At 39.9% G+C, this 12,392-nt stretch overlaps 1 protein-coding gene across 1 annotated transcript in view; it reads right to left on the bottom strand.

The window, feature by feature from the left end:
• Positions 1–6,907, bottom strand: part of INSC (INSC spindle orientation adaptor protein) — a 95,968-nt gene extending 89,061 nt beyond the window's left edge. Inside the window, 3 exon segments of the mRNA XM_026104544.2 lie at positions 4,056–4,120; positions 4,122–4,150; positions 6,868–6,907. Coding sequence (XP_025960329.2) covers positions 4,056–4,120; positions 4,122–4,150; positions 6,868–6,907 — 134 coding nt within the window.
• Between the last annotated feature and the right edge of the window lie 5,485 nt (positions 6,908–12,392).

Here is a 12,392-nt window from a genome sequence, read left to right as displayed (position 1 = left end):
TGCACTTAAAACCTGCAAACACCAGCTTTACCACATTTAGCTCGCTGCTTCCTACATTCAGGAAACTGTTTGACAGCAACCTCAATCATCAAGTACAGCATCACTGCCAGGTACACAGCACTGTTCAGGAACCACGAGACAGGATTGCAAACCACAGGCTTGTATTCTGTGGGACACAGGCCTCCAAGTTCTCGCACTCTTAAGTGCAACAGTTGGACTCTTTGCTGCCTTGTGTGCCACAAGAAACATCGAGTTATCATATGGGTTGATTCTGTCATGCTGTAGTGTTTCTTACTCTGCAATCGTTTTCAGCCATGCAATTGCTGGAAGAAGTTTCTTCTGCACATCCGTTCTCCATATCTAATACAATAGGTTCAAAAGAAGCATGCTTGCAGTTCAGACAAACATACAAATATTCCTTTTGGCTTATTTGTCTAACATTGTAAGAAATTTACATTTCTTAAGTTGATAGCCACCCTAACACTGACTTTCCTAATAAAAGAGGGCATGCAGATCTCAATTCATATAACAGGACATCTAAGCAAATCCTTTAGAGAAGTTAGAGAACTTGCTGATGCACAGTACATTCTAAAGAGCAGTGCAAGGTGACCTCATCCATATTGTTCTTTCATAGGGCTCAGATCTTTAGTTTAACAGAAGAAGGAAGAAAGTAACAAAAGGGGGAAGGAATGTCTTTTAAGACACAGAATTGGGAGACAGGAAACCTGGATGCTATTTTTGGCTCTGCCACAGAGGTCACTTATGGCAAACTTTTCCAACTTTGGGGATCAAAACAAGGAAATAACTTTCAGAGGTGAAATGCTACAGTTAAAGGACTTAGCTGCAAGTACTTAGATTTAAAAGGCTTGTCTACTTTCTCTGCCTCATCTTCTTCATCTGAAACACAGTGATAAAAATTTTCATCTATACCCACTCATGATTTTGGTGCTTTGAGATTCTATGGAAACTTCCACCAGCAAACAACATAATAATAGTATTAGCACCAAGACAGACAGAAAAATAGACATCTAATGGGTTTATCTTCCAAGTACTCAAAGTCCTGACTTTCAACAAAAGAAAAAAACCTTTAAATAATAAACATGGCCCTTTGTACATGAGTCGAAATTATAATCTCCATTTTCACCTTTCATTTTTAAAACCATAAGGATGTTCAAACAGTGTATTAAACAGTCCTGCATCATCGCATTTCCAAAGAGCAGGAAGATAAACTCTCTCTGCCCCACATTCCTTCATTTTCAAAAGTGCCTCCAAGAAATATAGCATAAATTTCAACATCTTTCAACAAGAGGATTTTTTTATACTTAATTTCCATAAAAGATTTTCCCTTTATTCCTTATTTTAAGAATGTCTGTATCATATTTGTCACAATTTCAACTGTAAGCTGAATGTTTAATCTGAGAAACAAAACCAGTGCCCTATTTTGCTCTCTTTGTTATGGCCTACTCCGCTTTGTTTAGCTGAATGACTTCAGATTAAGTACTCCTTACTAAGTTTCATTTATTATCCAATACAGAAAGTGCAAGAAACCATGACTACCATGAAAAATCTGGCTATATCATAAACTTTAGCTTAAAGCAAACAAAACAGGCTGATAGTTTTTATTGTACAGGAGGCAAAGGGAGGATAGAAGAAAAAGAAAACTTCTTTTATGTTAGCTCTCCCATCTGGAAAAACTCTCTACAAACACGGGAAAAACAATTCTAGTAGAAAGATGTGAGGAAAGGGTCACAGCATTTTTCAAAAGCTATACTAAAATAACTACTACAGAATGGGGCTATATGCATCTCTAAGGAATATATACCCACTTAATATGCTATAGTGAACTGACCATTACTGATGGTAACATATGCTTGAAATGGATTATTTTTATGGTCATGTAAAGTGCTTTGCATAGGACTACTGACAGCTTTTGGAGACTAATTGAATTCTTTAAAAGAGAGAATTTAAATCAATTTCCAAATGTTTTTTTCTCCTAAGAGACATAATGATCACCGTTTTTAAGCTCCTAACTCAGTGAAGTGGAAAATAAAGTTTCTGTAATAATAATTTTTTTTTCCTCAGGATATTTTATATGTTTAAACACTGTATCTATAACAGTTCAGACATCAAATAGAGAAGGTAGGTCTGACAGTATGTTTGAGAACCACCAGCACAATGATTCAATACTCTAAGGATTATTCCTATACAAGCTGTGATTTCCCACAAAAACCAAAGAGGGGAGAAAACAATGTAAACAGCAATTCAGCCAGCACAGGGGCTCAGCTTAAGGCCCCAGTTCTAAATTCCCTATACAGCCAAGATAACTGTTGACTTTAATGGGACTAATGGCACTACATAAAGATGCCCTGCTGGGCCAAGCAGTTTGCTACAACACAGCACTTGCTATACAGGACTTGTCTAGATCATTTCCTGTAATAAGATGCAAGGTAGTGTGAAGTTGATGCAAGGCAGTATGGTTCTGTTCAGATGACACGGCAGAGTCCTCTCTGCCTGAATCAACCTGCGGGCAGTTGTTTTCTTCAGAAATCCCTAGCCTGCAACTTCTGTTTTTCAGTTCTGTGTTACTGTACCTTTGAGTGTCACATGCATTACTCCCACACCGCATTTTCTGTTATCAGCATATGGAGTCTACAGCTAATATCCTCATTTATGCATTTGCAACCAAAACTTACTATCATCAACCCAGAACAGCCCTTGCCATCTACAGGACCTATTGCCTTAAGCAGTTAACACCACTGTTTGCAACTAGTTTCCTACTACAGTAACAGACTTCACTGACCTTTTTGCAAGCCCAGTTCTTGGCACAGCACTTGGCTTTGATAAGTTCTTTGACTTTTGATCCAAGACTCAGCTGCTGGAAGCCATTAGCTTTCACTGAGCAATTAACCTGGATTTCTGGCAATTTGTCTGAACTTTGAGGTAGCCTGAGCACTTCTACAGCAAAGTCATTAGTCTGCCTTCATTGCTGTGTATATTCCATGGCTGTGTGTGTTGAGAAACTGAGTTTCAGAATGAACTAAAGTGACACTCATTCTCCGGAAAGAAACTAAACTAACAAATGAGACAGGACACACCACTGATGTTGATACCAGTCCTTTCCATCATATCCAGGACTTCTGGGAGTCACTGACTACTACAGCAATTTTTGGCTAGAATCCAGGGAACAGTACCAATTTCCAAAGGCCTCATGTAATTTTTTTTCCAGAAGACAATAGACACCAATAGTTTTATTGTGACTATAAGCTTGATGTCATTATCAAAATACCTACTTGAAGAGGCAGATAGGGAAGGTAGAGAAAATACCAAATTCCTGGTGAAGAAAAGCCTCACATTTTGAGATTGAATATCAGGAGGGTATTATTACAGTAAAGATTCACAATCTGGCCTGAAGGAAAAAAGGAATAGGAAAATGACATTTAATGAAGTTTAAATCCCTTTTGTTTCCAATTTCATTCCTGTAAACAATCATGCCACATGTCAAGACCCTAGTTCAACAAGAATGTGGAAGCTAACTGTATTCACTTGTCTCTTTTCACAGAACCTACATTATGCTGGAGGTAAACCTATACTACAGACGATATTCTAGATGCCAAGGAGCAGCCAGATTCTAAAAATCTGTTAATGAGTAGGCTCTCCAGCATCAAGGACTGGAGAGATTATGCTATAACCTCCATATCATTACCACAGCTACACCTGGAAAAAGTCAATCGGATTAAAGAAATTTATAGTTTTCAGCAGTCTTCATGGAGTGCCAGGAATTCCAGTGATTTTCATCACTATGAATAACTGATCCAGTAAATACAGTCATATCTCTACTGCAAACATGTTCATCAATTTTAAATGGTGACTGCATATTCATTGTCAGGATTTATCAGACTGTAGATACACAAATTTGCAAATGCCTTCACAAACGCATCCCAGACTTCCACATTCTTAACATTTTATATGGACATTATTTAAAATTGAGCTTAAAATGAGTTTTTAAATCATCTTTTGATCTTCAAGGGAGTCTGTTGATAGAGTGTATCACTTACCGCTGTACAGGTAATGGAAGGCAGTCTAAGTGGTTTTCTCCCTTAAAAGCCATATTTATCCTATTCCTTATGTGCACTTCTCCATAGGCTGGAATCTAGAGAGAAAGAGTTATTTAGAAAAATTAGAGAAACTCAGGACTGTTCAGTCCAGGGTGGCATGACAATCTCCTATTAACCTGTGAGGCTAACTCATTAAAAGAGATTGAAAAGACTTCTTTTACCTCAGTCCACCACAAACCTCTAGCAGATATTCAGGGCTAGTAAGTACACCTCATGGCATAAGCAACATAGGGTTTTACATATTCTTGAAATTCCTGGATTACTGCATAGGTCACACAGCTGTGTTGAACATATTACAGGGTTAAGATAGGGCTGTTATTTAGCCGTATTTCTAAATGATTTAGCAGTAACTTGCACTCCAGAGGAAACAGGTTTAGTAAGACTAATTCTTCACATTATTGTCAGAAAGACTGATTGCAAGATAGAAAGCAAGCGTATTTTCCTATGATTTTAGGACCATATAGAACTACATTTAGAGAAAGGTCCTTGACATCTGATGTACTGAAGTATTGGATCTTTCTGAATTAAACCTTTTCATTTTTCTATGAGTTTGAAATGCCACACACATCTTTTTCTCTGTTTTTTCCCTTCAGCTAGTGGCCAACAGAAGCATCCGAACACTCATTGTGCTAGGACAAGGCAGGGGAGTAGGACAAATAGAGGCAGTCTCCCCACTTTAGTAAAAAAGGAAGGGGTACTATCTCCCTCCCTCCTCTGTTAACTTGCCTCATCTTACATCAGGGCATTACGCAGGGCAAATCAATGCATGTTGTCAACAGAAGCCAGAAAGAGGATTTATTTTACCAGCAAAGGTAAAGCATTCCCAGCCACCCATGTAGCTAGAGGAAGAATTAATGTGAGATATTTGAAGGAGGAGAATGACCCACAACTCAGAAACAAGAAAGAAATGGATTAATTTGCAGGAAGAGGAGACAGGAACAGTGGGGAAATAATGCTTTCTTAAATGTGAAGAAAAACCTGGGATCAATGGATTTCAGTCTTGGAGAAAATACTTTACACAGGAAATGAAAGTGACTTGTGTTACCAACTGAGGGAGAATGTTTTTGATGGAACCACTCATGAAATTCTGCCATTTGGTTATTGGCTACATTCTGCTAGCTGAGTCAGGCAGCATTTAAGAAATCTGCCTCTCCAAATTGTTCTTAATTGACACAGAGTGGCCCTCAGCATCTTTCCTAGCAAACTTATCTCATTGCTAATGCATTTCCTTGGGTTTCTTTTTGGCCAAGATCTGTATAGCAGAACCCACAAACTTGTCCTGAATACATAAAAGTATTACAACCAAGGTAATGTATTCACATGCTCTGCCCACTACCAGAACCAAATTGCTTGGATATTTTTTTTTCCTGAATTTTCCTGGAAATAATGAATTTAACAGATGAACGAATATACTGAGAATGGGAGAAGAATGTGAATTTAAAAAAATGCTGAACTCTATGATTTAAAAAAGATTGTAATGGTGCCTGGTATTTGACAGACTGTGCCTGAATAGCTCATATGTCCAAATATTAAAATATGGTATGTATGCTTCAGTGCCCAAGACACACCCTGATTTGAAAAAGAGGCTTACTGGGCTTTTCTGGGGGCTTTTGGGTTGTTGTTTGTTTGTCTGCTTTAACAGTTAACATACACTGCACAGACAGCACTAATAATGAAGAAAAAAATCAGCTTTCTTCGTTTCTTTTTGCTAGATTTCTGTTGACTCTTTGTCAGAGAAATTTAAAACTATCAAATACAAGTAACCATATAATCAAATTTACTGGAAATAGCTCATGAGCACTATCTTCTAGTGGGAATGAGACCCTTAATCAAAGATAGACACATCTGCATAAAATTTCCAAGATGACATTTCATCTCCTAAATCCTAACACATAAAGAACTGAGAAAATATTATTTCAACACTCTATAAAAGTACAGACAACATGAACACTAGCCAGCTCCTGTTCAGCATCAAGAACAGGATTTACCCTTCTAAGCTCCCAACACAAAATCAACCACTTCCCTCTGGCAAGCTAAAGCTGCTTCGCCATTAGCTCAGCCCACTAAAACCTCTACATACACAAATTGGAACATCTGATGTACTCCATTAGTTGTGATCAGTGATATAATGTACATAGACATAAATTAGATTACTGCATCTCATTGTTCTCTATGAATTAGAAACCTGACAAAAAATACAGCTTTTTATATCCTCTCTTCCCACAAAATAAAGTTATATTACAGCTAAGAGTCTCTAAAATACACGATCAGCTTCTACTTAGAAGTCACTTCTGCTCAGGAACAATAACAAAATACCGCACTAAAACCTTAACCAAACAGTCTGCCTCAAGACTACAATTAGCTCAAATCTTTAAGCCCACATTAATGCTGACCAAGTGAGGAAACCCTCTGTCTCTACAGTAGGTGTGCCCGCCCCAAGCACATAGCAATCTGCCAGAAGACTGACTGCACCTCCAACAGCACAGCACCTCACACTGCGGTCTGCCTAAACCCATGACTAAAAGACTGATTCAAGCCCTACTGAATGACACAGCACAATACTGTTATCTGCCCAGCGCCTCAAGTCCCTGTCTCCTGATCCTGCTCAGAATGGTTTCTTCACATTGCTGGTTATTTATGGTGCACAGCGGGAGACGTTCAGCTTCAGGTGCTCTCATTTTCCTTTCTGGGTGAGGCCAAGACACACAGATTGTATTTCCTAGTAGAGACCATTACAGGACTGATGGAATACCTCTGTTCAGTTGTTGCTGCTTTTTGTCAAAAGCCACCATAGCGTTGAGCTCTAGTCAGCTTTCCTAAAATAATACTTCATACTATAGCTGCCCATGCAGATGACCCCTAAGCATCATCTCAGGTCAGAGCAAGAAACCTTCAAAGTATCAAATGTTTCATCTTTTATGTTAACTACTCAGCATCAAAGGCTTCTTTATTCTAGTAAATGCAGGACAACATGCACAGAAGGGCACGGACACACTGTTACCAGCAGAAACATATGCTAGCAACCTGTCATGAAAAACTCTCCAGTGCTTTTCCCTTGAAGGACTGAAACACATGTAGGGCACTGTGTGTACTCTCTGCTGTCACTGCTATCTGAGCCTCTGAGGCAGACATTGAGAAGCTCAATAGCTTTCACAATAGTTATATGCAACTCCCCATAGCTGTTTCCTGACAGCTGGCACAGACAGCATTGCAGCAAGCAGAACTACAGATCTGAAACAGTGCCTGAAGTGAAAGGCCTTTCTCCCAAAGACTGTTTGGAAGATGCCCCTCTGAATTCATGTGTACATAATTTTATCAAAACATTTATTAAATATATTAGCAGAGTTGTGGAGCTGATGCTAATTATGTTCTTTCCACTGGCTTCAGTGGCCACCAGATCAGGCCCACAGCTGCTCACAGATGCTGTCTAGACAATTTTGCACAAAAACAGTAACACTACTTGTAATTTGCAATACCATTCATTTTGGTACAAGCCTGAGTGACACTTCTGTGCTGAAATAATAGAATCTACATTCTTGGACTTTTCCAAAGCCAATTTAATACCTTAAACAGAATTTTACACAAGTAAATGTCTACACATGGACTGAATCACAATCATAAATAATGACTTACAATCAGCTTAATTCTTTTGGTAGGTAATGTGCATGTAGAACTAGATGCATTCAAGGCAGCAGTCTCTCCTTGTGTCCTGCATCATCCTCTTTGTCATGTCAAAACTGAATTAGATTTTAAGATGTTATTTCCTCATGTTTACTAGACAGATGTAGATAAGCAGACCGCAAACTATATTTCATTTCCAGGGATGACAGTCAGCCAAAAGCTTCTTTCAGAGAGAACCACTACACAAGAAAATAAAACAGCACACCTGAAGTAGCCTATAAGCATTCCTCACAGAAACAATGATGTCAGCAGAGGACATGATCACCATGGCAGGGGGAGGAGGGGGAGAGAGACAAACATACATATATACACACACATACCAGAAATATGTAACTTTCTCACATACAAACATCAGGACCTGATGCTGGCAACTGATATAGAAAACTAAAAACAGCTTGAAAAAAATCTAACAAACTAGCCCTTCCATAAGTTAAAGAAGGAGGGTTCTCATCCTAATTTACACTACACACCATAGCACACAGGTTCACCTGTGAAACCTGTGTGATGCCTCGTTAGCACAGTGGAGTGGCTGGGAGCCCTCGAACTGCTGGTTCCACAAGAGCAGATTCCACCTGCATTACAGAAACCTCCTCTTGCTTAAGTCTGTTTTAGCTTTGGACAGCAGCTTCTGAAGTGCCACATTGCTTTTAGCATCCTGGAAAAGATGTTATTTCTGCTAGGACAAGCAATCGCACCTTGACAAGCCTCCCAATTTAAATTTCTTTCCCACCATTCAACATGTTAACTCATATCCAACCAACAGGAAATTAGGAGGATTTTAGCAGACAGAATTCTATTAGAAATGCATCCATGTCCTAGAGTATCACAGCTACAGCACATACTCTTCAAAGTGAAATAGGTGCAACTCATTTACTCCTGTTACTGATGGCCTAAGGAAGTTCTCCATCAAAAAATGATGTCCTGAACAATTAAGTTCCAAAACTCTCACAATTAAATTCACATTTTTGAACTCACTCACTGCTAGCATATCCACCCTTGTAAAGGCTTAAGTCAGAAGGCTAATCACTGAACTTTTGCCATTTCTAACAGCTAACAATTTTAACACTAAAAAGACTGTCCTAAAATAAGGCCAATCAAGAGCATCATTCCTTTTCTGAAAGAGGGACAAGCATATATTTAGCCTTTGATTATTAATAATCATCAGAATTAGAAGAGCATGATATCTGTAAGTAGTATGGTTAACCTGAGAACAAGTCATTAGCTAGAAGTCATTTTAGACTAGATAACATTTGATTAATATGAATAGTTCCTCCGCCATAATAAAGTACAGTCTCTGTTCTGCCAAATAGTGCCTGTCCTTATTTTACAACTCTGGAAGTCTGGGAATCATTAGTTATTATGCTCCTGGTACACAGAATAACTGTTAATGGAATGCTACAAATCAAATTAAGAGGAAAATTCTGACAGCACTTATGTGATAGGTCAGAAAGTAAATACATACACTCTGTCCTTCAGCAACACATCTGGTCCATCAGAAATTTTTCACACTAACCATCTGAGGACTCAGGATCCCATTCTCATTTTGCTTTATACCAGGTTTATACAGGCATAAATTAATTACAATAGTAAAAGCCAACTCAGAATTAAGCTGAGTTTCACAAGTCTAGGAAGCAATAAAACCAGAAACAAGAAAGAATGGAGAGTCCTTCAAACAGTGCATTAAAATGGATCATATTAATATGGGTCCATATACACAGATGTATGTATGTATCGATACCCCTAGAATGCAAAACTAAAAGAGGCAGAGATGGGCACAGGGGCTGCCTGAAGCATTCATTCACAGCAACTGCTCTTGCAGATCGAACTGAAAGAACTGCTGAGCAGTTTATGCTTTACACTGTCATGTACAGTCAGAAGCACAAATCCATTTTCACTCATACAGGGTTTTATTTTTAAGGCATATTTCTTCCCATCCGATCTCTATTTTCTGCAAGCAGAGGGTCCCATTTTAAACATTTCTGTGTTTATCTCTGACAATGCCCATCATACATGTGCAAACTATTGCAAACTTAAGTCTGTGCTCCTTCTTTTCCATTACAGATACTGAAGAAAGTTTTCTCATCTTAGCCTTACCATACACAGTTATACCTTAGAAACTCAAAAAATATATAGAGTGGCAAATAAAAGCCATCTCAGTTTAAACAGATCACGCTGAAAATTACAGGCAGGATCATTACTTTCTAAGTCTTAAGTTAGCATGACAAGTGTAACATTGCCAACTGCAAATATCAAGCGAGAAAAAAGGAAAGAAATCTCAAGCCAGGCTCTTAGAACAAGATCTCATTCACCTTCATACAGAGCTTTTGAGTCTTTAATTCACTTTCTGGATTTGGAGCCTTCAGGACATCCTTCAACATTTACCATTTTCTTTTTGTGAGCCCAATGAAAAAAATACACTTTTAAAATAACAGGTAATTGACTTGTCCATGTCATTTATTTTAGCAAGTGAAGCATATGGAAAGCACTAAATAGGATACCTGCAACACAACTAGGAGATTTGGTACACTGGGAGGGGAAGCAGAGACCCAAACTGCTACACAGCTGACCATGATAAAGCATACATATAACTATAGAGATCAGGGACAGAGGAGCTCTATCATCTCACAAACTACAGTCACTTCTTTTGCCAAGGCACAAATTGTCATTTAGTATACCTTAAGCAAATTTTCCAGTTCAGACATAAAATCTCTGGAAAGATGGAATTTCCATGATCACAGAATGCTTATAAAAATGTTCAAAATAAGGGGAGAGAAAAGCATAACATTCTAGATTTCCTTTTTTTCTTTTTCACCCAAGAAAATTGTTTTGGGCAAAAAGCCACTGGCCTAATCACTTGCTTGGCATCTTTTTTCTTATCTTATCATTGAAAGCCTTTATAATTTCCCCTACTAGAAGAGACACCAATTTATGTAGATGGCAGTATTATGGGAGCAAACTGATTAGTGGTCCCATTTCTAGTGATTAGAATTTCAGAGGCAGTTTGCCTGGCAAAGAATTTGCTTTTGATGTTCAGCCATTGAATACGTGGCAAGCTGGTGCACTTTGGAGCTGTATTTTATCTTTTTATATAATGTAGAATAATCACCATATAAAAATGTTTATTGGTTCTCAGAACAGTATTAACACAGCTTGCTACACCATAAAACACCAAGAAGTACAACTTCTCCATATTTATGCTTCCCTTGCTTTCTCAGGGAGTAACTGCACAGTGATTTCCCCCTTCTGTCTTAATGAAAAAAATGCTCATTTGACATCACCTGCTTCCCATCAACACACATCTCAGTTCTAACACTCACAGGGGCAGCAACCCCTTTCTCAGCAACGGCTTTGTGGTTTCCACGGTATTTCGGCCATGCAGTGGGTAAAACAGGCTCGTTTTGACCGTGCGGTCTGCAGACCTCTCTTCAGAGCGGCCTCCTCAGCTGCAGCAGCGCCCACCGCGACAGCCCATCCGCGGCACGAGGAAGATCTTTTAGGAGACACTCAGCCACAACCAGACCAAAACCCCCATTTAATTTTTTTTTTAAGACTACATATACAGTGAAACACAGGCTTAAGGCAGTAACAGGGCCGTGCGAGCCACAGGTTCAGTCCCTCACGGGCGGACGCTACACGCTGCGCCTCACGGAGGCTCCAAGCTCACCTCAGGGGCGGCGCGCGCCAACGGTCGCCAACCGCCGCCGACCAGTTGGAACCGGTTCCAGCCGGTCCTGAGGTAAAAAACCGGCTGCGGCCAAGCCCCGCGCGGGCAGCAGCGTCACCCCCTTACCTGGCCGCACGGGCGGGCCATGGTGAAGGGACACTTCGCCCTCACGATCAGAGGGGACACGCAGTAGGAAGCTGTAAGGCTCGCCACGGCAGAGCACCGCCGCCCTCGCCCCTCACTCGCCCGCGTTGGCCACCGCCTCGTCGGGGGAAGCCTGAGGGGCGGAGATCCCCTGGCGGAAACAAGGCAAGGCGGGGCGGGGCGGGGCCGGGGGGCGGCAGGTGATTGTTTCTGCATTTATCTGATTGTGTTCTCCTTCCCCACCCGTAATCCCTAAATCAGAGGGTGGAGGTTTGCATTGGTTGGCAAAAAGTTAAGTACAATTTCCCTACTTTAGTCTGTTGCCTGTGGCACAATAGCGGCAGGCTAATACAGTCCAGTGTAGGGGTCACAAATGCTTCGTGTTGTCTCTTCAGTATGTCCTGTCTGAAGGAGATGGGACCTTGTATCCCTCCCACTCTGTCTGTAGAGAGGTCAGAAATAAAGGGGCTGTTATTTTAACTAGTTATTGTGTAGGACATAAATGAAAAGAGGATATTGCCCCCTACCCTGTAGGATAAAAAGGTATTTAAGGGTAAAAAATTAAGGCTAAACGGTAAAAAGCATTTTTAAAAGATTATGGCCTAACCAATGCAAGAGGAGAACAGTATGTCATCAGTGCAGCAGATCCAGAAGTGGGGATCTTTATCTCAAAATTATGCTGTCATATGCTCACATTGAAATACAGCAAACTGTAATACGTTTTTCTGGCTAGCTGAAAACATCCTGGGAGATCTCAAGGAAATTGCTTGGCTAAGGACAGCTAAACT

The sequence above is a fragment of the Dromaius novaehollandiae genome, chromosome 5 (assembly GCF_036370855.1).
Source record: "Dromaius novaehollandiae isolate bDroNov1 chromosome 5, bDroNov1.hap1, whole genome shotgun sequence".
NCBI lineage: Eukaryota > Metazoa > Chordata > Aves > Casuariiformes > Dromaiidae > Dromaius > Dromaius novaehollandiae.
This window is presented reverse-complemented; position numbering and strand designations above follow the sequence as displayed.